Source organism: Oryctolagus cuniculus, chromosome 17 (genome assembly GCF_964237555.1).
Source record: "Oryctolagus cuniculus chromosome 17, mOryCun1.1, whole genome shotgun sequence".
Lineage (NCBI taxonomy): Eukaryota > Metazoa > Chordata > Mammalia > Lagomorpha > Leporidae > Oryctolagus > Oryctolagus cuniculus.
Genome location: NC_091448.1, coordinates 21,652,186 through 21,676,668, shown reverse-complemented (window position 1 = coordinate 21,676,668; position 24,483 = coordinate 21,652,186). Strand labels below are relative to the sequence as shown.

General features: G+C 48.2%; 1 protein-coding gene and 1 long non-coding RNA gene across 2 annotated transcripts in view; one reads left to right on the top strand and one right to left on the bottom strand.

The window, feature by feature from the left end:
* Positions 1 to 17,022, top strand: part of LOC127484399 (uncharacterized) — a 119,023-nt gene extending 102,001 nt beyond the window's left edge. The window contains exon 5 of the long non-coding RNA XR_007911329.2: positions 7,096 to 17,022. This is a non-coding gene — a long non-coding RNA (uncharacterized lncRNA). The remainder of the gene's footprint in view (positions 1 to 7,095) is intronic.
* KRT23 (keratin 23) lies at positions 11,039 to 22,876 on the bottom strand. The gene is made up of 8 exons (XM_002719140.5): positions 22,362 to 22,876; positions 17,697 to 17,779; positions 16,194 to 16,350; positions 14,987 to 15,148; positions 14,784 to 14,906; positions 13,789 to 14,009; positions 12,798 to 12,829; positions 11,039 to 11,426 (listed from the first exon to the last, which is right to left on the bottom strand). The coding sequence occupies exons 1-8, from the start codon at positions 22,755 to 22,757 to the stop codon at positions 11,332 to 11,334; spliced, it is 1,269 nt and encodes a 422-aa protein (XP_002719186.2). The 5' UTR covers positions 22,758 to 22,876; the 3' UTR covers positions 11,039 to 11,331.
* Positions 22,877 to 24,483: the final 1,607 nt, after the last annotated feature.

Sequence of the window (24,483 nt, the reverse complement as noted above, 5' to 3'; positions counted from 1 at the left end):
TGTCTGCCAGGGAAATAGAAGTTGGTGAGTCCCCCGCTTAGCGTCCTCTTTAAGTTGTTTGCATTGGTGTGTTGTAAGAATAGCGTGACTTCTGGGCAAGCAACAAAGCATTTGCAAAGTGATACAATTTTTTAAAAAATAAAAAGCAAAGAGTCAGAGAACTCAAGGGGCTTCCATAGCCTTGGAAACTCATGACTGGTGCATAGGGAGATTATTGATGCCATGAACAGGAGTGTCAATTGGTAAAGTCAACAACAGGAGTCACTGTGCACTTACTCCTCATGTAGGATCTCTGTCCTTAACGTGCTGTACACTGAGGCTTAATGCTATAACGAGTACTCAAACAGTATATTTCACTTTGTGTTTCTATGGGGGTGCAAACGATTGAAATCTTTACTTAATGTACACTAAACTGATCTTCTGTAAAAAAAAAAAAAAAAAAAAAAAAAGAAATTATCAATTCCCAACTTGACTCTCACTGGGATTAAACATGACAATAGGTCTGATCTGATTTCATCATCATTTTAAAAAAATCATCTATTATTTTTCACTTTATGTTTCTGTGTGGCAACAAACTGTTGAAATCCTTACTTAAGGTATACTAAGCTGATCTTCTGTATATTAAGATAATCGAAAATGAATCTTGATGTGAATGGAAGGGGAGAGGGAGTGGGAAAGGGGAGGGTTGTGGGTGGGAGGGACGGTATGGGGGGGAAAGCCATTGTAACCCATGAGTCGTACTTTGGAAATTTATATTCATTAAATAAAAGATTAAAAAAAAAAAGCAAAATAGATCCTTTATTCGTGGCTTGTATGTGAATTACCTTGGGGAAAAAGCAGGTACGTTTTAATCTTTTAAGTCATTGGAACTCTCCAGGTGTTTTAAGCTGATACATGGCCATGTTCAGTGGTACCTGATGGAGCCAGGGCCCTCCCAGCTTGGGCTGAGACTTGGCAGCCTGCCCCCCGTCCTTCGCAGTGAGGGGTTTGTAGATGGGCCCCACTGTTCCTGTTGTGGCTTCAGCTCATATTCTCTTGCTCTGTTGTTCAGAGCAGAGGTTGGATACTCTTTTATAAAGTATTTTTTAAATTTTTTTTTTTTTGTTTGAAAGAGTTACACAGAGAGAGGAGAGGCAGAGATAGAGAGAGGTCTTCCATCCAATGGCTCACTCCCCAGTTGGCCACAACAGCTGGAGCTGCACCAATCGGAAGCCAGGAGCCAGGAGCTTCTTCCAGGTCTCCCAGGCAGGTGCAGGGGCCCAAGGACTTGAGCCATCCTCTACTGCTTTCCCAGGCCATAGCAGAGAGCTGGATCGGAAGTGGAGCAGGCAGGACTAGAACTGGAGCCCGATGCTGGTGCTTCAGGCCAGGGAATTAACCCGATGTGCCGCAGCGCCAGCCCCATAAAATTTTAGTTTAAAAAATTTAAAAATTATTTGAGAGACAAAGAGAGTGAGAGACGGAAATAGACGTAGTGAGAGTGCCCATCTGCTGGCTCAGTGGTTGGGTTGGGGCTGAAGCCTGGAGCTGGGAGCTCAGTCCAGGTCTCCCACAGAAGTGGCAGGAACCCAAGCGCTGGAGCCCAGTCACCCCTCCCCTGCTGCCCCACAGCGTCTGCATTAGCAGGAAGTCAGAGTCTGTGAGAGCTGGGCATTGGGCCAGGGGACTCTGACATGGGACATGTTTGCCCCAGAATTTTCTCTGTGTAAAGGTCAGGTGATAACTAGTCAGGGTTTGTGGGTGTGAGAGACACTATTGCGACTCCTCAAGGCTGCTGTTGACAGAAGCAGCTGTGGACAGGGGGCGAGCCAGCCGTGTGATTGGCCAACCCCTGGCCTGTGGGCACCTGTTGCTATTCAGGGCACTTGCTGTCTGTTAGTGTATGTTCTCTGTAAACTCAAACTCTCTTCTGGCTAAGAAGAAACAAGCTGGGAGCCCCTCTGGTCCAGCGCCTGTCCTGGTGCCTGGTCCTCCGTGCCGCAGGCTGCCGAGGCGGCGCCCCAGGAGCAGAGGAGCAGCGGGGGCGATGGAAGCCCTGGAAGTTTTAGAGCTGATAGCACAGCAACTCAGAAACCAGTGCCGCCGGAACGGTGAACTTGAAACCTCTCACTCACCACAGGATTTAATCCATATTTTAAAAGAAAAATGCCACAGTTTAAAATAACAGGCACTGACTGGTCTGAAATATCCCAGAAAAATCTGGTTTAAGATTTTTTTAGGCATTGATCCAAGAACATTTTTTCTTTCTGCCTTTTGGTCTGTTGAAAGAGACACAAGATACCCGGATGCCTTTGAAGGTGTCAGTGCCAGTATGGAAAGAAGTGCTTGACAAGCTGTCCTGCAAAGGGAGCCACCTCGTAGACCTGTCACTGCCTGACCTTCTCAAGTCCACCTTTGTGTTGTGTCTTTCTGTGCGTGGATTCTGTTTGCTCTGAGTGTGAGTGGGGGCGGGGCACAGAGACAACACCCTCGCGCCTGCAGTCTCAATCCTCCTCCCCCTCACCTGGAGCTCCCCCAAGGCCTCTGTGTCATTGACAGCAGCAGGTTCCCGCCTTAAAGAAGCATTTAGCTGGGGCTCCCTGCAGAGGAGAGGAAATAGGTCACCAAGGGAAGGGAGGTGAGTTCCCTTCATAAGGAGATGATTTGGTCATTTACCAGAGGTGACAGCGGCACCAAAATGATGCCAGTGGGCAGGAAGGGAGTATCAAAGACGCCCCCATTGTCTCCCTTTCCACAGGGCCCAGATGAACACGAGAGCCCCTTCTGGATACCGTGTGGCTCCTTCACGAGAGCAGAGAACTTAAAACAGTTTTCTTTCCAAAGGACTGTTGGAGCTGGGTCTGCACCCCCTCCCCCCCCGCTTCTGTTGGAGCAGAGTGGGAGGGGTTGGGTTCCAGCTCGTCACCAGGAAGATGCGGAAGGGGACCAAAGTCTTGACCACCCAGCCATAGGCTCCACCCACTATGCTTCTCCTGCTTAGCTGTTTGTGGGACTATCTACCCAGCCTCCTGGTCTCTGGACCCTGGGGTGGGTCTCTGGCTTGCCCACAGGTGCAGGCTCCTAGCTCCCCTTGGCCAGTTGTCTGGAGAGGCAGTGGGACCTCTCTGGGGGATATGGTTTTAACCCTTTGCTTGTCATAAAAATAGTCAGCAGGTCAAGGCTTGTCATAGGGGGCTGGCTTCCTCCTCCGTGTGATGGGCTAAGGGACTGACTGTGGATGTCTCCTGTTCTCAAGCAGCCCCAGTGTGGTCCGAGACAAAGCCCAGTCTGGGTCACTGCGGCCTCAGGTGGCTCAGAGGTGGGGTAGGAGGGGTGGGAGGGAGAAGACGTGAGTGCTGCCAACTTGTCTCTTGGACCATGTTGACTTTTAGTGCAACCACACCTGAGGTGGGGGCAGATGGCACCGTGTCCACCACTTTCGAAACCTTCTAGACACTTAGAGTTGCAGACCAAAGAACAGGAGATTGTGTGAGATAATGTAAGAAGCCGTATTCCTACAATGGGATCCCTTTGGGGGGGCGTGGCACAGCAGTTCAGACGTTGCTTGGGACACCTGCATCCCCTACTGGGGTACCTGGATATGAGTCCTGACTCGCTTATGATCTCAGCTTCCTGGCAGGCAGCATGCTTGCTCCAGTATTTGGGTCGCTGCCGCCCTTGTGGGAGACCTGTGCTGTGTTCATAGCTTCACTTTAGCCTGGTCCAGCCCTGGCTGCTGTCAGCATTTGTGAAAAGAAGCAGCAGATGGGAGATCTCTATTTCTGTCTCTGTCTCTCTTGCCATCAGCTGAGCCTCCTGCATGGGCTGAGTGACTGGAGATGCTGTCTCCTGCCCTAGGGCTGCCAGCCCCTGACACCTCCTCCAGCTCAGCCCTGGAGCCAAGGGTAGCTTAGGCACCTTTGGGTGACTGTTATCCTTGTGTGTTCTTTGTAAGTTAGCCCTTCCCTTGTTTGAAAAAAAATGAACGAACTACATCTTACATGGCTTCCCCAAACCCTTGTACTAATGTCCTTTTTTGGTCAGCCAGCTGATTGTTGTTTTCCGAGGACACTAATGACAACCCGGGCGTGATGCTTGCGAAGCCCCACATTAAGGCGGCTTGCGTCTAAACCTGCCATTCAGGTAATGACTGCCGCCCTCTGGGCAAGCAAGCTGGGGCCTTGTTGGGGGAAGGCCCGGTGGTAACGCCTGGCCACCTGGGCAGGGTGTGAGGCCAGTCACAGGCGCTGACCTGGTGGAGCTGGGCGTAGGGTCACGGATGACTTTATGATGCTTTTGTTGAGTGTGGAAGAAAACTTCAGAAGAGGGTGGCAAGAGCTTGATGGAAGGAACGCGTTTTCTTTCGGCTTCTCAGCTCGGGTTCACTTCCTTATCACAGTGCAAGCTAAGGCAGTAATTATTAGGGTTACTGACTGTGATTAGGGGTGACAGGAATCACAGTTGGGCAGAGGGACTGATTTGTATATTTTAATTTCCTCCTCTGAAGTTCTGACTTCAAGAACTCCTTTATTTTGTCTTCCTGTTAGTGAACAACTCCATAAGAGGCATGAGGTGGGTGTTAAATAACTAATCTTCACAGTTCTTCTTTCTAACTTCATTCATTGCGATATGAATTTCTTGGAAACAAAGGATAAGGACGTCAGTAACAGCTGTGAAAGCAACCAGTGCAGCTGAGTTTAGTGTGGATTAGGATGCAGCTTCAGTTAAATTTATTGTTTCTTCTTAAAACTTCAGCCGTTGTTTGGTTCACTGCACTAAAAAAAATGGTTCTTAAAGAGAGTTTAAGAAGATCTTTACAAATGAATACTCATATGTAGAGAGAGGTGTACTTTGTAGTGCTGTATTAGGTAACACAAGTGGTTGATCTTGGACAAGTCTTTTTCATTCTCTCCAAAGGGTCAGATTTGTTGTGAGCTTCTCATTGCGTGAGAATGGGATAATTTGAGACAAGATGATTGATCTCTTTAATTTCCAGACTCTGTCTTCTCTTCTTGGTGAGAGTCTAAAAAACACCTCCCTTCCAGGCCTAACTTAATCAAACTCTTGTAGGATTAATTTGCTTTGAGCAAGACTTTGCTGATGGGATTCTGCTGATGTCGCCTTCCCTGCTGTGTTGCTCATCCAGCTCAGTCTGTGGTGAGTCTATTGAGACTGACTCACAAAAATGACATTCAGTGCTGGGCCAGGCCAAGTGATTGGTGAATTCAAATCGTCTATAATCTTGCTACTTGAAGTGTGGTCCAGGGACCAGCGGTCTCCGTATCATCTGGGATCCTACTAGAAATACAGACTCTTAGACCCCAATCCAGAGCTTCTAGATCATAATCTGCATTTTTTTTTTTTTTTGACAGGCAGAGTGGACAGTGAGAGAGAGAGACAGAGAGAAAGGTCTTCCTTTTGCCGTTGGTTCACCCTCCAATGGCCGCCGCGGCCGGCGCGCTGCGGCCGGCGCACCGCGCTGATCCGATGGCAGGAGCCAGGAGCCAGGTGCTTTTCCTGGTCTCCCATGGGGTGCAGGGCCCAAGCACCTGGGCCATCCTCCACTGCACTCCCTGGCCACAGCAGAGGGCTGGCCTGGAAGAGGGGCAACCGGGACAGAATCCGGCGCCCCGACCGGGACTAGAACCCGGTGTGCCGGCGCCGCTAGGCGGAGGATTAGCCTAGTGAGCCGCGGCGCCGGCCCATAATCTGCATTTTAATAAGATCCTGGGTTATAAGTGTACACACCATTATTTGAGAAAAACTGATAAGGAGGACACAGGACTAGGTCGTGACCCAAAAACTCCTGAATCCTTACACGTTGGAGATGACGAATGGCAGTCTTCACAATATGTGTTGGTGACGAGCCTCTGGACAGAATCTTTCCAGTTAGTGGCCGTAGAAGATACCTGGTGTAACCATTGCCCATCGCCCATCCATCGTCACTACTATTCTTCATTCTTGTCCTTGCATGTTCCCCGAATATGGGGAGGGGCAATTTTGGCAGAAATGAGAAGTGAGTGCAAGGTCTAGCTGGACAAACGTATGAGGTCTTCTGGGCCTGGAACTTGCTGAACCCCCAGAGGAGCAATCAGAACTGAGTGCTTCGAGCTTTGGGTAATGGGTAGGTGGCTCCTGGTCGTAAAAGCCTGTCCCTCCATGGACCCGAGCGTCTGGTGCTGACTCGTGTGTTTTACCTTCATGCCATGTCAATGATGTCACACCACTAAGCCTCTGACAAGTATGGGCTCTGTTTTCAAAATAGAAAATTCAGATTTCTCATCCCAAGACTGCCAGCGAGTGTTCACCAGAGTGTGTAGCCTGGGTTTAGGTTCTATGCAGTCGCTTAGGAGCCATTTTTGGTTTGTGCAACACAGATTCTGGTCCCTTGTTTTATAGCTAAGTGACCGCAGCAAGTCAATGCGTTCCCAGGTGAGGACCCGGTGTCCTCAACTGCAAAATGAAGACAATGGCAGGCGTTAAGTGAGGTCCTGGGTGGAAAGCTCAGTCCAGGATAGCTTTCGTTCTAAAAACTTCTGTCTGTGTGGACGTGTGTCACATGTCCAAGTGTGGTGCATGCATCCCTTGACATGGCATAAGCTGACTTTTTGAAAAATTGGATGACTCATAATTTTAGGAGTCAGTTTCAAAGAGAAGTTCAGATGATTGGGTGGTTGGGAGAGTTCATGCACTGGGTACACACACACACACCTCAAGTAAAGTTCCTGACTGTGGTTAGGTGATTAGGTCGTCAAGCATGTCAGAGGCACTGTCTTTTCAGTTTTGCGTCATCTCACTGTGAATCTATTTCCCAAAACTCTGATCTTCTTAGAAAGATGGTGACATGCAGATGTTGTGATACAGTGAACAAGATAGGGCATGAGTCACACATGTGGGGGTGAACTCAATTATGTAGTGGAGTCAGAGGCCAGCATCGTTATGACACAACAGTCACCAACAAAATACTTTGGGGGATGCAGAAACAGCAGAATTCTTGTGATGAAAGACCAAATGGGAATATAGCATTTATGTGATAGCATTGTGAGGAATCATACTCAGAATGCCTGAATAATATTCAAGGATATTAATAACTTACACATTACACATTATAACCAGGAGCTCCCTGATGTCAGGATCATCTTAATCAGTGACAGCCTTATCACTTCTCGGAGAAGGAGAACATGGCCTTTCTAGGCTGAAGACAGATCACCTTTCAGTGAAACTCTCGATCTGGGTGATGCCTGTAAGTGTCAATATTTATAGAAAAACTTTTCATGTCCCTGGAATGAGGAACTCAGAGACGGAGTCAAAAGGAATGGAAACTCAGAGATAAGAAGAGTGGACCTGGGTGTCCTGTCCAGCTTGGGGCTCCACTGTGTGGTCCTCACTCGGGGAGGGGCAGGGAGGAGAACGCAGAACACACATGGGGAGAGGTTGCACTCTCTGTGGTCTTTGAAGAGGGGAGACCTTGGTTTGATGCCTCCCCTGTGGTTGTTGGAGCAGGACTTCTGCAAAGGCGTATTTCTGTGTGCAAATGACTGATACCCTCATCTAAGTTCGGTGGATTGCAGCTGGACTCATTGGTCTTAAGTCAGCTGCTGGCACTGAGCAAGAAATAGACTCTCCTGTTTAAAATACTCCACTTACCTATTGATACACGAAGAGCTACCCAAAACTTACTGGCTTTCAAACAACAATCTTTTCCTTTGTTCACAATCCTGGGAGTCGGAATTTCAGATGCAGGATCGGGGCTGGAGGGCTTGTTCCTGTCTTATGTTCCTGTCTTATGGGGCTGCAGGGATCGGCTTGAGTGGCTGGCAGCCAGCTGGGATGGCCTCATCTGAGCCAGACTTCTGAAGTCTTGGTTGCAGCTGTTGCCTGGGCTGCTCAGTTTCCTCTTGTATGGCCACTCTGTGAGGCCAGCTTAGACTCCCTCACAATATGGTGGTCTTGGGAAGACAATAAACCCCAGTGTACATGTGTTTATGAAGCTTTTGCTTGTGTCCTGATGACTGAAGATGCATTGGTCAAATTAAGTCACATGGCCACACTCAGAGAAAATATGGGAGGGACTACGGACAGACATGAGTCCCCGTGATGCAGGCACACTGGGGCCACCTATGGGGTATCTGTGGTGGACTCAGAAAGTCATGCAACATTTAGTGTTCATTTTCACTTGTACAAGATTACATAGATATGTGTGTAATTGGGGAACAATATTGCTTAATGATCATAAATGGTATTTGGAATTGGTGTTCTTTTCTCAAAGAAATAGTATGACATGTTATTTCATGCCAAGTAAACTTTTAAAAGTTTCTAAGCTAAGTATAGTTTGCATCAAATAATTTAAGTTCATCTGTTAAGAAAATAAACTTGGTCTTTAGTATCCACCTCAATCTTAATTTTTTTCTTGCAATTATTGACTTTTTAATACATTTGTTCTAGCTTAAGAGTGTATACCTTATTTAGGCTTTTTAATATTTCATGCATTTAGAATGACTTTTGATTTTCTGGGAGTTGTAAAAGATGTCTTCAGTTCTGATGTTTCTGTTTGTAGATGCTGGAATGAGTGGAAATGAGATGTGAATCCTAGCAGGGCTTGGCTAAGCTCTCTGGACTGTGGCTTCCTCTTTTCTTTTCTTTTTCTTTTTCTTTTTCTTTCTCTTTTTCTTTCTCTTTCTCTTTCTCTCTTTCTCTCTCTCTCTTTCTCTCTTTCTCTCTTTCTCTTTTCTTTCTGACAGGCAGAGCTAGACAGTGAGAGAGAGAGAGAAAGGTCTTCCTTCCATTGGTTCACCCCCCAAAAGGCTGCTACGGCTGGCGCGCTGTGCCGATCCGAAGCCAGGAGCCAGGTGCTTCCTCCTGGTCTGCCATGCAGGTGCAGGGCCCAAGGACCTGGGCCATCCTCCACTGCTTTCCCCAGGCCACAGCGGAGAGCTGGACTGGAAGAGGAGCAACCAGGACTAGAACCCGGCGCCTATATGATATGCCGGTGCTGCAGGCAGAGGATTAGCTAAGTGAACCACAGCGCCGGCCCCATTGCTCTGCTTTTTAAATAAATAAATCTTAAATAAGATAAAGTGGTATAGTATTTTCATATAACCTATGTACTCCCTCCTGAGTATTTTAAGCCATCTTTAAATTACTTCTAATTCTGAATACAATGTAAATACCATGCGAATCGCTGTTGTACTGTACCATCTGGGGGATAAGGACAAGAAGAGTCTGTGTATGTTCAGTACAGATACATTGACAATACTTTGATCTGTATGTGATTGAACTTGAAGTTATGAAATCCATGTGTAGAGGGCAGACTTTTTTTTCACACTTTTTTTTTTCAAGAAAGAGATGATTATATCTAAAATAGAAGAATGAATTGGTGCTAAAATAGAGGAAAAAGTTCATGTGTCTGTCTGCTTTGAGACCAGTACCCTATTAACATATAGATGTTCTCTTAGGAAAATGAAATAGAAAAAAAGAACTAATGACGTCTAATATCGTATGGTTTCATTTTTGCCCCCCAAAACATCAAAAGTCTCCACAGACAGGTAGTACTGCACAAAGAAAACTCATTGAAGGTGTTTGGTTGGTTATTATATTTGAATCTCTTTGAAATAACCACAGTAAAGATAAACATAATTTTATGTAATTCTTCTGTTTTATCGAATCAGTATGACCTTTTTATAATGATGTGGTTATCCTTGGTTCTTTTTGCTGAATTTCAAATTGTATGGGGTTAGTTTTCAATTCCTTATGACTGAGGGTCAGAAAGATCAGTTAGGGGGTGTGGTGTGGTGGTAATGGGGAAAGCTGCCACCTGTGATGCTGGCATCCCATGTGGGCACTGGTTTGTGTCCAGGCTGCTCTACTTCTGGTCCAGCTCTGGGATAATGCACCTGGGAAGGCAGCAGAAGATGGCCCAACTGCTTGGGCCCCTACACCCATGTGGGAGACTTAGAAGAACCTCCTGGCTCCTGGCTTTGACCTGGTCCAGGCTCGGCCCTGGCCTTTGTGGCCATCTGGGGAGTAAACCAGTGGATGGAAGAGTTCTCTCTCTGTCTCTCCCTCTATCTCTCTGTAACTCTGGCGTTCAAATAAATAAATCTTTTTTAAAAACCGAATTGTTTCTTTAAGGAGAAGATGAATTCAGTTTTAAAGATGCCCAATTGCGAAATCTCAAAAGCAATCCATTTCAAGAGGATTAAGACATAGACACAACAAATATCCAGGGTGTTGCCAATGGGTTAGATGTCAATGGAGCTAAATTATATTCACGTCTAGTTTAACCATTAAAACAGTCAAGAAACCTGGTTCCAGGCCTGGCTGCACCCCTCCAGGGAGTGTTCGGGTGGACGCCTGCACTGCTCTGGAGCTCAGCCCATTTGTCTGCGAAGTGGGAAGTTTTGAGACCCTGAAGTCTCTTCAGTTGGTAGCATCCTGTGATGCCACAGGTACTGTTCTGATGTAGTCTGAGTGGATGTGTGGATTGCCCCCTTGCTTCTCGCCAGCACTGCGGCTCTGTGCCGGCCATGGAAGAATGGCCCGCACTCCTAGAAGCTGCGAAGATGGCCATTTCCTCAGGAGGCAGAGGCACCCCTACAGCTCACTGCATCCTTGGATTTTCAGTTTAGATCTTGGTCAAGTCATTTCCCTTTTTAGGGTCTTAGCACTCATCTTTAGTAAGGGTTGTTTTTCTGGATCTCTTTTTTCTAGCTTTTAATTCCCTTTTAGTCCATTCGTCTCTTTTTCTTTCTTCTAACTGAGACAGAATAATTTTTGGTCATTTCACACCTTCAACTGAGGCTCTCTGGGCTCCTCTTTCTCTACTCCCCCACCCCTACCCCACCCCCTCTGCTGGCAGAAATCTGGAGAGCCTGGTGAACCGCGTCTCCCCCTGGGTCACAGGGCTTCAGGGTCATCGTTCTGCCCAAGCTTGGTTGCCGTGGATGCATTTGGAGCACCCAGATCCCTCTGTACCTTTTATGGACAGTGGTGTGAGAATCCATCCTTGGGATGAGGCCTTGAGGTGCTGTCTTGTCTCACAGTGTAAGAAAAGACATGATACCGCTGGTGTGGAGTTTTATTGGCTACAAAATAGATGCACAAGGATGAGAATCTGAAGATTGTTATAAAGAAACTCGGGCTTTGAACAGATAAACTTCACGCTTTGACTCAAAAAGTGCAGCAGGACGTTGAGAGTATTTGGGAACTCTGGTGAGATAGTTACCAGGAAAAAATAAAAATTTCTGAATTTGATAAGCTCCATGGATACCATTTAGGACTCACCCGTTAGTTTCTGGGCAAAAACTTTCCATTGGGGAAAAGTCGTTTTTACAACAGGCAGGCGCCTTGGCCTCATGTATGCTTTTGGATCTCATTCACTTGAGAATGAACTATTCTTCCATTGATGGTCTCCTGTGTGATGGCCTTGATCTTTGAAACTTCAGATGCTGAGGGAGAGAACAGCAGAGAGGTCACTGCCATGTCCCCACCCCCTGAGCGTTCCTAGCTGTCAGGCCCTCTCTGTCAGCTTGTGAAGGCTCCCTGTATCCTCCCTAATGAGCAGCAAGCAACACGACGGGCTCTGCTGTGGTGGGAAGGGAACGCGGCCAGGAGGATGGGCCTCGCTTCCCAAGGACATGAGGCCCTCTGAACACCGCCACTTTCTGGAGGTCAAGGTCGTCATCTTAAGTCTGCCTGATACAGAGGGCAGAGCACAGGTGCCCATGGAGTTCCTTCTGGTCATGTGGGCTCCACGGCACCTTCTCCACAGGTCCTGTGAGCTTACAGAGCTCTAAGTGCCATTTGCAACACTTCATCTCAAGATGGAGAAGCCATGCCCCGTGAGGGATGGGTAAGAAGCCGAGGATGTTTGTCATGGTCACTGTTTTCAAAGATATGCCTTTATCTGAGTAAGCACCTTGCTGACACATCAGCAAACCAATTCTAAACCCTAGAGGAGAGTTGAAACCATTAAGCAAGACACAGGGTGACCCTTGTTCAAATCAAACCTCTCCAGCAGTAGATGGGGCCATGCACGATGCAGTGGACATGGGCAGGGAGAGGCTGATGGACCCCTGGTTCGTTCTTGTAGAGGGGTCGTGATTAGACAAGCTGTTTATTACATGGCTATGAATGACTCCAGCTCTCTGAGTTTTTAATGCCTTAGAACAATTTGATCACAACTTATCAGAAAGTGCCAGTTGTTCCAGACTCTGTTTTCCTGGAACTTCTCTGGGAGATAGTAAAAGGCTCAGAAGGCTCCCAGGTCAAGGATGTCTGGCAATTCTGGGGTAAACTAAGAAAAACTGTTTCTGTCTCTTTCTTCCCTTTCTTCTTCACAGCAGTTCTTGTTCGCTAGTTTACTTACTTGAACTTGGTGCTTGAGAAGAGATGAGTAGTGTTCTCAGCCTTACAAAGCCCTAGAAAACACCTTTGATGGTGACTAGTCAAACCTTACGGAATGCCAGTGTTCAACAGAAAGGAGTCTGGGAAATGATACAGTATAATTTCCTAATTTCCTGGGGGTTTGGCAGATGGACTCCATTACTTAACCAAGATTATGATGCTATTAATGATCACCCTGTCGTGCTGCTGATACAGAGTCTTCCTATATATTGTTGAGGGCCGTAATGGTAGCTCACTTTGTCTGTATTACCAAACGTGGGGACTTAACTGAAAATTCCTGGCCTTCTGGGGGGTAAAATGAAGACGGAACACAAGACACTTGGGAGCCCGTGGAGGATCACAGGTACTTCAGAATGGCTAAACATGCTGATTCATGAAAAAAGTAGACTCAACAATGAAATTTTTTTTTTTACCTTTCACACTTGATTCAGATTCTTCCGTCGTCCTATAAAAGTGATAAAGGTTAAAGCTCACTTTAGTATGAACCAACAGCCATAAAAAACTTTTCAGGGTGAACTAACTTCCTCCGCCTGCTTGTAAATTCTCAGCTCTTTGAGGATAATTGTTTGCACTGAGCAGTCATCAGGTCATGGGTCCAGGGAACTCTCTTGGCTCCAGTGTGGATGCCCTGAGGTCAGGGGATGTCCAGATGCCCTCTCCCTGTCCCCTTCCTGCTGGCTGCAGGCTTTGCTTTTACCAGCATCCTTCCAGGTCTGGATCCCAAGCCCAGAGCCCCTCAACTTCTCAGATTGTTCAGAGTTTGGTCCAGTGCTGCTTTGTTTATGTATTTTTAGAAAAACCCCATAGCTCTTTCTCTTGAGTCATAGAATGTATGTTCCTGGGGTGGTCAGAAATACCGAGACTTCTCAGTCTCTTCTGAACCTTTTGCTACTGGTGGGCTCAAATAGTTCCCCTGTCCTTTTTTTTTTTTTTCCCTTTAAGTCAAAATTATGTGCATTTCCACTGGGAAACACAACCAGCAACACCTTCTGTGTTGATTCTTTCTAGAGACTTTAATACTTTAATCTTAAATGTCCTGACTGCAAATCTTAGTATCCTGGGGGTACCAGTTGGTTAATTCATACTTCCTGCCCAATAAAGTAGGACCTGAAATAGGTATCTTTGAAGAAAGGCAACATCAAGTCAACCTGTCTTCCTCGCAGCGGTGGGGAACATCTGGCCCACTGAGAGACCCAGGGCAACTGCAGGCAGGGTAATTTTCAAGCTGATCACTTCTTATAGCCCGCCAGTGATGTTATGAATATCCACATGGCCCTTGGGAGAAAAAAGGCTCCCCAGCCCTGCAAGAGTGACCGTTGTGGACTGAACTTGTAAGGTGCATAGATGCCCTCACGGGGCCTGAATGCCCTCTGTGTGCTCCTCTGCCGTCAGCCTTTGCCTTACCCTCGGCCGTCTCCCTCCAGGAGCTGGCGGTAGGTGGTGATTTCCTTCTCCAGGTGGGTCTTGATGCCCAGGAGCACCTTGTACTCGTTGTTCTGGCGCTCCAGGTCACGGCGCAGCTGCATCAGCTCCTCCTCATAGTGGGAGATGACCTGCTGCATGTCCCGGAGCTGGCAGGAGTACCGAGACTGGGTCTCTGACAACATGCTTTCCAAAGCAGATTTCTGAAAGAGGAAATCGGGTTTCTCTGGCTCACTGACTGATGGCTTGATTCATTCAAGAGCACGTGCTCACTGAGTACTTAGCATAGGCCAGCCCCTCTGCTGGGTATCTCTCGGGAGCTGCTGGGGACACAAGGGTGAGAAGCGGGCTGACTTGTAGGTTTGGGACTCTTGCAGCCCATTTTCCTGGGCATGAAGATTCAGAAAGCTCTGAAGGGAACCAAATGACAGCTTTGGTGAATTCTGAGTGTTTGTGACCCTCATGGAGCATTATATGACAAACGGTGAAGATGACAGGAACTTTGCTGGGTGACAGGACAGATAATGCACACAGCAGCAGTTTGGAATCAGCCAGGCCTGGGTTAGTTGCCTACTGTGTTGGCACAAGACTTCATCCACACTGGGGTTTAGGGGGAAGCCTAAGAGATTATAAGGGTTCCAGAGGTCCCTCATGCTGAAGCATCACTGTGACTTACAAACGGCGACCGTGCCAGTTTACTTAGCTGTTTGTTTTTCCCATCTGAGATGGGGACACTCACACCTGCCGGGAAAGGTTCCTGGGGGAGTGTGATGAACCGCCTAGCACAGCCTCTGACAGCCTGAGCACTCAGTAAGTGGTTGCTCTTCTCAGCCTCGGCATGTGCAGTGTGTACGGAAGGTGGGACACAAGAGACAAATGTTCCAAGAAGGCTGGGGCCTGGGGCCCCAGGGAGAGGTCAAAGCAGGCTTTGTGGAAGAGGTGGCACAGGACCCTGGATCCTCCCAGCCCCCACTCACCCTGTTGTGCTGCGCCTGCAGGTCGATCTCTAGGGCCTGGAACGTGCGCCTCAGCTCGTGGATGTCGCTGTGGCTGCTCTGCACGGCTGCTGGGCTGGCTGCCTCCTGGGACACGGCTGCTGACTGTGAGACCAAGCAAAGGCGTCAGTGTTGGGGCCACATTAGAACGGAACTTTTGGGGGGTTCAGGCTCCTTTCTTTTACCTGCTCTTTAAACCAGGCGTCCAACTCTTGATGCTTCTTCTTTATTATAAACTCGTATTCCTGCCTCATGTCCTCCAGGACCTTCGTCAGGTCCTCCCCTGGGGTTGAAGCCACCTTCACGTTGACCTTGAAGTCCTGGGGCACATGCTGCTCCTCCATTTCCTGTTTAATGACGGGGAAAGGAGATGAACCGCCTGTGCCAGTTGGAAGGCTGGATGGTGTGTTGATCAGTAGCAGGAAATGGACCTTTTGAAACTTCAGCTTACGTGCTCACCTACCCTTTCACTGGTTTGATTTCTCACTTATTACAGATTTTTTTTCCTCTAGTAATTTTATAAAAATAAAAAGTAGCACATGACAGGTCATCAAATGACCTCTTTGATTATAGGTTTGATCCCTGATTGAAAACATTTCAGGAACAATGAGGCTCTCATCTGGTGTGTTGTCCTCTGTGACAGGTGGCCTTTGGTGCAGTGACCATATAGCAACGCAGCTGGACATTGAGGGTTACAGGCCAAGGCTTCTGGGAGGCGTTGCAATAACCAAAAGCTGAAGGGTGCAGCAAGGCTTTGGAAACCACCTGCCTTATGACTCCACAGGGCTGGCGCCCATAGGATTTCATGAAAACCAAGCAGCCACAGGAAAGGTTTAATTAGCAATCATCACTCACCAACTATTCAGAAACTGGGGCTCTTTGATGTTCAGAAGCCATGTCATTTGCTTAAAAAGGGAATTGGTTTTCTGTCATTTTATCAGAGTCTGAGGGACTTGAGCTCTTTAAAAATCAGTTAGCTGCCTTTGGAAATTAAGATTTTAAAGTTTGCCACTAGCCGTAGTTGCCTTGGTCCACAGTAGATTCTCTTTATTCTGCTGCCCCTCCCCCCCCATTTGCTGGCTATTGGGTGTATGAAGGAAGTCCGTCTCACACACTTACTGCTGCACTACCATTTTATCAAACAAATCTCGGTAAACATTGTGTGTTAACAAAACTGCTGAGCAATTCATCTTTATTGACGATTGCATGTCGTCTGAGGAGATGGCTCTGGAGTTGGGGGAGTTAGATATTTACATTGTTCCTTGGGATTATTTAGGTCAAAGGGCAATAGGAGTGGGGTTCAGATGATGGCTTCCTCTGCGGCTATGGCATCACCCCGGATGTGCAGGCTAAGAGCTGTGCTCATTCCTGGGACTCCCGGGGCGCTCGTACCTGCTCATGGTGCTTCTTCATGAGGATAAGCTCCTTCCTCATTCCCTCCACCTCCTGTTCCAGGTCCGTTGTGACAATAGTCAGATTGTCCAAGGTCTTTCGGAGTCCCTCGACTTTGATTTCCAGGTCTTTCTTAAATGAGTGTTCATTTTCATACCTTTGTTGGAAGGAAGGCAAGAGAGGGCCTGGTGTTGGGGTGCAGTGAGTTCAGGATGCTGGCATCCCATATCTGAGTGCCAGTTTGGAACCCAGCTTGCTCTGCTTCCGATCCAGCTTCCTGCTAATGTGCCTGGAAAGGCAATTGCCACCCATGTGGGAACCCCAGATGGAGTGACAGGCTCCCGACTTCGGCCTGGCCCAGCCTTGGCTGTTGCAACCATCTGGGGAGTGAACCAGAGGATGGAAGATCTCTGTCTCCCTCCCTCTCTGTTTCTCTCTGTCTCTGTCACTCTGCCTTTCAAACAAACGAATATTTTATTTTATTTTTTTAAATTTTTAAAATTTTTTTGACAGGCAGAGTGGACAGTGAGAGAGAGAGACAGAGAAAGGTCTTCCTTTGCCGTTGGTTCACCCTCCAATGGCCGCCGCGGCCGGCGCGCTGCGGCCGGCGCACCGCGCTGATCTGATGGCAGGAGCCGGGAGCCAGGTGCTTTTCCTGGTCTCCCATGGGGTGCAGGGCCCAAGCACCTGGGCCATCCTCCGCTGCACTCCCTGGCCACAGCAGAGGGCTGGCCTGGAAGAGGGGCAACCAGGACAGAATCCGGCGCCCCAACTGGGACTAGAACCCGGTGTGCCGGCGCCGCTAGGCGGAGGATTAGCCTAGTGAGCCGCGGCGCTGGCCCACAAATGAATATTTTAAAGATATAGAAAAGTAAAATAAGGAAGGGAAGAGAATATCTGTTGTTGGATGGCTGTGGTCTTTGTAAGTTTGGAGATTTAATGAGGTTTTTTAGGTTTAATGAGAATAAATGAATACATACAGGGTATCCTTTGTATGTCTGTTTCATGCTACGTCTTTCTATGATGGTGACTCAATGTCAATGTTTTGGTTGACAAAATAGAGCAATGAACATCATTATGCTTATCACCTGAATTTAGCAGCCATCAGTATTTTGCCATATTTGCTTCACCAATATTCATTGCTAAATTGTTTCAGAGCAAATTATACTGTTTATAACTTCTCACCATTAAATACTCTAGAATATATCTTTTAAGTAAAATATTTTCCTGAATAAGCATAACAGTATTGTACCTAAAATTAATAGTGTTTAACACCATTTAATTCTCAATTTGTATTCAAATTACTCCACCCTATAGCATGTGTTTATATCTGGTTTGTTTAAACTAGGTCCCCTTTAAGTAACACAAAGGGCCTTTGTGGTTGTCATGCCTTTAAATTGTAATCCAGTGAAATTTTAGATGTGGGTCTTAGCAAGATGATTTTTTTTCCTTCTGTAAGGCAATGAGGGCAGAACCCACACACACCACCGAGAGGGCACTTACTTGACACTGAAGTCATCCATGGCCATCCTGGCGTTGTCGATGAGGACGACGATCTGCGCGTTGGTCAGCTTACCGTCCACGATCTGCAACGCAGGGCAGGGCGACAATAAGTCATCCTCTCTGGATGCGTCTACAGAGCACACGTTAGGTGCAGGGCCCGGGGTCGCTTCATAGCAAGGATAGGCCCTCCCGGTCAGCTTCACTGTTTAAGAAATGTGTCTCCTAATGGTTATCACGAATATCAGATATTCCTTTTAACCTAGTAGTGGTAGCCAAGCACACAACTTGTAGGCATGGTAGATCTGCACCCGTGGTAGGTAGTAAAATACTACCTGAAGTCATTTCTTACCATCCAGTGAAGCTGTTTAATAAACTTCGACAGTGTTGAAGCCTCCAGTTAGACTTCACTGGGTGTTTATATAATTTTTTCCTTTAAAAAGGAAGATCCTGTTGAAGTTGTTGAATTGCGCAGTCGTGTTTGTAGTATGTTGTAATCGGGGAAATAGTGCACGTGTGATCCAGTGTCTTTAGGGACATGGGGAGGAGGCGCACTCAAGGTCGGAGTGTGATGATGTTTTTGTGCCATTAGACGCCGAGAGCCTCTCTTTGGCTCTGGCTCTGTCCTTGACTGTGCATGGCTGGGGGCCCAGCTCCTCTCCAGGCCTTTCACTTGTGAAATAAGGAGTTTGTACAAGAGACAGGTGACCTCAGCGGTGTTAGCTCTAAATAGCTGTAATTCAGTTGGAGTCAGAGAGTCCTGTGACAGTCCCATTGTATTTATAAGTTAATTCCTTTATTTAGAAAGGATTTTCTGAGGACAAAGCTATGCCTCATTACAAAGGCACCTTTTAAAAATCTGGTTCTGCTTAAAGCTCTGTTGGTTACATGGAATTTGGCCTCATGAAGGTACAACAGCAGGCTTCAGAGGTGGTTAGAACACTGGGCCTGGAACCAAGGAGCAGGATCCTGCTGCAGCACCCACTGGCTGAGCGAGCCTGGTCCCCTCTCAGTCTCTACCCCCTTGTTGATAAAATGGCAGCAATAAAAGCCACTTTATCAGATGAGAATTAGAAGAGCTAAAAATAAAATAATGTAAAAACAGGATATTCCTGGCATACTGTGAAGACTTTTCAAAATTAGTTTGAAGCTGAATTCACTTAAAAAAATGTAAATTGTTTAGCTTTCTTTAAAAAAATCTAGACTTCGGGGCTGGTGCCATGGCTCAGTTGATTAATCTGCCTGCAGCTCCGGCATCCTATATGGGTGCCGGTTCTAGTCCCGGTTGCTCCTCTTCCAGTCCAGCTCTCTGCTGTGGCCCGGGAGTGCAGTGGAGGATGGCCCAAGTGCTTGGGCCCTGCACCCGCCTGGGAGACCAGGAGAAGCACCTGGCTCCTGGCTTCAGATCAGTGTAGCTCTGGCTGTGGTGGCCATTTTGGGGGTGAACCAGCGGAAGGAAGACCTTTCTCCCTCTCTCTCTCTCTCTCACTATCTAACTCTATTTGTCAAATAAATAAATAAATAAAAACTCTAGGCTTCTTGTAATCAGCGCCAACGTCTGCCTCACAGTCTTCCTGGGGTATAAATGTTGAGCTGCGTCGCCCATCATTTGCTGTTCATGGTGGGAGACAGCCCGGCTGGCTGCCCCTGCACAACTCCCTTCTTCCCTTGATGGGATTCCAGATGGAACCGTGACTTCTGCCTTTGTCCTGGAAACGACCCTGTAGGTCCTGGCTACAGCGCTGCTCAGGGGCCTTCTTACCAATGCCTGTTCTCCCAGGTCCCTGATTCCTTGCATTCTCTACCCTTGTGCAGAATGGAAAGTGGTCTCCAGAGTAGTCCATGAGTGGGAATTCTGAAATTTAAAACTATTTCCCACCATCCAGGCTTACCTGATATGGCGTTAGGATCCTGCCACTATTCCTGAGACATCCTTCAAGGTAATACATGGATGAGGATGGATTGAGAAACACTCCATGAGGCATAGGTCTTACCCTGCATATTGTCATTAGTCACCTGGCTTCTCCCCAGGGCCCCGAGTTCATTCTGTTAAAATCTAGCCGGTATATTAACCCCACACTCTTGCTCCAGGGTGTATGATCTTTGACTGGGGGAAGAAAATGACCTTCTGACCATAAACTTGAAATGCCCAATGTGATAGTGTTGAGAGTCAGTCCAGGAATTTATGATTCTCTCATGACTATATCCAATTCTGTGTTTCACAAGGATTGGATTAATCTTTTTGAATTCAGTTTCTTGCAGAGTTGTGTGTGTGTGTTTGTGTTTTTTTTTTTTTTTTTTTTTTTTTTTTTTTTTTTTTTTTTACAGGCAGAGTGGACAGTGAGAAAGAGAGACAGAGAGAAAGGTCTTTCTTTGCTGTTGGTTCACCCTCCATTGGCTGCCGCGGCCGGCGCGCTGCAGCCGGTGCACCATGCTGATCTGAAGCCAGGAGCCAGGTGCTTCCTCCTGGTCTCCCATGCGGGTGCAGGGCCCAAGGACTTGGGCCATCCTCCACTGCACTCCCTGGCCACAGCAGAGAGCTGGCCTGGAAGAGGGGCAACCGGGACAGAATCCGGTGCCCTGACCGGGACTAGAACCTGGGGTGCCGGCGCCGCAGGCGGAGGATTAGCCTAGTGAGCCGCGGCGCCGGCCTCTTGCAGAGTTTTTGGGTAGCCTTTAATATCCCTTGAGTGAAGGCTGGGGATGCTGTGTCTACTCGGAGGAGTTCTTCAAGCCCAGAAAGGGGCCAGCCCTAGATGCCGTGGGACCTCTTTAGGCTTCTGTTTTCTCTTCTACAGTCGTGGAGGGGAGGGGGGTTGGGACAGAGGGACAACTTTAACATCAAAGAGTTGCTCCTTCAACTGTAGAGAAAGGGCAATGTCTGAAGTAAAAATCCAGAAAAGAGTGGAAGTCAAAGCTCAAGAAGCTTCCTGTTCAATCTCACAGCCCAGAACTCCAGGCCATCTGGACGGTGGGCAAGTCGCCCCTTCCTTGGAAGGGCACCCACTCACTTTTCTCAGTTCTCTTCCGAAGAACCCAGACACCCACTTGCTCTCAGTCTGTATCTATAAGTTGAGGCTAAAAGTACCTGCTTCCCAGAGTTGTGAGACTTGAGTGAGGAAACGGGTATGCAATGTGTGTGTGTGGCTGTGATGCAAATGTAATGCGTGATCTTTAATGTGAAGTATGACTTTTGCGTGAGGCAGACTGGTCAGCACCAGGCTGAGGTGGAAGTGCAGAGCCCTGGAAGCAGACCTGAGAGGGAATCCTACCTGTGCCTCTCGCGGGCGGCTTTGAACCGCAGTTCTGCTTTTCCAAACTCAAGGCTGTGAGAATGAAGTCTGATGACACCAGAATCTATCTGTCAGTGCAGGAAGTGCTTGGACAGCCTGGGTATGAGTATCTAACACCCAACGTGAAGCCTGATCAACACACATTTCTCTCCCTTTTCTCCCCCTTCTTCTCCCCTCTGTTAGCGAGTGCGCTCTTTGGCCAGGTCTGAACTCACGGTTCTTTTCGGGAGTCATGTTCTCAATGCTCCGTCTGCAAAAATCTTCTATTCCTGCCAGCCTAAAGCCAAAGCCACTTTCTTAAATGAAGAAACTTGGAGAGGATTGTTGAGTCACCTTGTTTTTTTTCGTAAAGACAACCATGTACTATATAGTTAAGGTAATTACACAGTCAGTTATTAGGCTGATTATTCAATAATTAGGGTTCATTATGAGGACAGATTTGTATTATCTTGATTGGTCCTTCCTACATTCAAGCAGGGGCAGCTGGATGTCGCAATATGCTACGGTGTAAATATTGGAAACTCGCACAGCCCGTTCAGGGCTGGGTTAAATCAGCGTTGTACAGGGCACTTTCTGGGCCTGCTTTTATGTAAGAGGGAACTTACACAGCTTTATTTCCGAGATGACTGGCTTCTCTGTGCTGACCTAAGGTTAAGAGAGGTCCTAAGAGGTGTAAGCCTAACTTTTTGTCATTTGTGCCTGGGAGGTTATTTATTATTTGAAGTAGATGTCTGTAACTCATCCCAACTCTCAGGTTCTATAAAGGACACCCATTTGATTATGCTTGTCCAGTCATAGGCCACACTCAGACCTAAACGACTTTAGTGTCTAGGGGCCTGAGGGAGGGACAGCTTTTAGGTGTGAGCTCCAAAATAGTGCATCTCAGCCTTTTGTTGGTGGATAACCACGCCGGCACCAGGACTCCGAGGTGGAGCAGGACTGATGTCATGCCTGGGCACTGAGCATGCAGGGCCGGTGCTGGCCCTTATCAGGACTACGATAGCATCGGCTCACGAGCGATACTGACCCAGCTGACTGCCTCCGAGTGCTTAGATTTTTTCTTTTTTTGGTGTGTCAAAAATCAGGCAGCCTCATTTCTAGAATCGTCTCCAATCCTTTTCTAATTTTTGCTTCTATCATTTTTGACACAGTTTATGTACAGAAGATTGATGACAAAAAGCAGACTTCCGCAAGTCCATACTTCAGGTCTAATAAGAAAATGTCCTTAAATATCTGAGTGTAATTACTTTAAGCACTCTTGCCACTTTCTCAGTCTGTGTCTTTTTGTACTAAGTTCTCCTCCCCAGGGTCCCCTGGGAATGTAGCCCTATCTCTTGCACCAGGACACCCCTCCCCCTCCGCTCCTGTATCTTACCTGTTCCTGCAGGTGGCTGATGTTTTCCTCATACTGGGAGTAATCTTTCTTACTGCCAGGTTCTCTCTGCTGATGCCACTGCAGGATACGATTTTCCAGGTCGGTATTGGCCTCCTCCAGGGCGCGCACCTTGTCCAGGTAGGAGGCCAGGCGGTCGTTGAGGTTCTGCATGGTCTCCTTCCCATTTCCGCCCAGGAGGGAACCGCCTCTTCCAGACCCCCAAGACCCTCCAGGGGGCTGACGTCTTGGCGGGGTGAAGGAAAGGGAGACACGGACGCCTCCTGCGCCTCCGTGGACGCTGGGAGCCCTGGGGAAGCTTCCTGGCCGGCCCCAGCCAGCCCCCATGGCATGGGGGGAGGCCAGGGAGGTCTGGCTGAAGCTGTGGCTGGAGTTCATGGTCCCATCTGTGTGTGGAGCAGGACCAGGCTCGGCTCTGTTTCCTGGCACCGGAGAAGTGAGCTGCCCCAGACCGCCTTGGATGGTTTTATGCCCTTTGCTGTGGGAGTTCCCGTCTCTGACAACTGTCCCAACAAGATCGTATCATTGTGCAACACGTGTTTCCTCTTGGTCAATCCTCAAGTGCCCCGGGCCTTTACACGAGTTGTTGTTGTTAGTTGTTGTTGTTTAGCACCAATATGCCACTGTGCTTCCTCCCTTCCAGCCCTGACCCGGAGGTGTGGCCCACGGACTGCAGGTGGGTATTAGTTTCAGGAGTCTCTCTTATCTTCCTGTGGAATTTTTCCATTATCCATTTACCTGGAAAAGGTCAGATTAAAGCTCACAGAGGTTATTACATTTCCTTTTAAAAAGCTGACGTCACACACACACACACACACACACACACACAGCTTTGGAGGGAGGGGAAAACCACAAAGCCAGAGTCAGATCAGAGCAGAATCTCAAGTCCTGGAGTAAAACTACCCGTGCTAGGGAAGCAGAAGGCTCTGGATATCTGATCCCTTTGTGGCGGTCGCCGTTTGATGGAAAGTAATTTCAAAGGAATTGCTCTTAAGAACAAACCCGCAATTATGGTTGTCATTAATTAATGAGCCACCAAGCCTTCCGATTTCAGGTGCCTTTCATCCCAGCACGCCTCCAAACCAAACAAGTCCGGCCTGGGCTCGCGACTTTCCGCGGTCCCTGGGAGGTGCGCGGCTCAGAGCCGGCTGAGCCCCGGGATGGCCGGATTCCTTCTGGCGGTGACCCGCACAGGGGACGGCAGAAAGCAGGAAGCGCGCCACGGGCTGTTTAACCTGCTTGTTGAATCTTAAACTTTCTGGCCAAGGTAAAGTTTAGGAATAAAGTAGGTTGGGGGCGGCTGGGGCAGGAGCCGGATGCTGCCTAGATTTAAAGGGGACCAGAATGGCAGCAAAGGAAGGGACTTTAGCCTTCCTGCGTCCAAACCACTGATTTTACAGATGCAACAAACTGAGGCCTGCAGTGGGTCTGGCAAGGACATGACATGCCAAAAGGCCACACGGCACTGTGACTTAGCCGAGTCTCTGGGGTCCCGGACAACAATTCCCTCCATGATAATCATGCACTTCTCATTATCCCATAGCCAGGAAAGGGTTCCTGTTCTCATTTTGTCAAGAGCCAGGGGCTCCCGGAGGTGAGTGACCCCGAGCTGCGGTGCACCTGCAGCCCATTCTGGGTGTTGCTGTTCAGGTCTGAGCTGTGCCCTCAGCTGGGAGAGTCGCCCACCCCTGCTGTCCGGTAGTCCAAGGGTGCCTCTTTCAACAGTTGTTTTCTGAGCTCTCCCATGTGAGTTGAGTGCCCCTTCTAGGAGGACACTGCCTCTTCCGGATCCAGGAGTCTCCCGAGGTGTAGACAGGCGGGCGTCCCTGCCCTGCCCTGGCTGCCGGAAGCTGTGGGTTCCCACTGCCCGGCCCAGCCCTGCTCTTTTACTTGTTCTGCAGGCTTCTGGAAGGCGGGGATCACATCTCCCATCTGTCTATCCCAGAGCTCTGCCCGCTTGTCGGCGTTTCCTGCATGCCTGTAGGTTCAGTAGGGGTCATTTGCAGAGTCAGCCTGTCACCTCCTGTGCCTCTCAGGAGTGTGGGTTCTAGAGCAGAGAGCGGGAGAAGTCGCCCACCAAGCTGATCCTCCTCCGATTACCTGT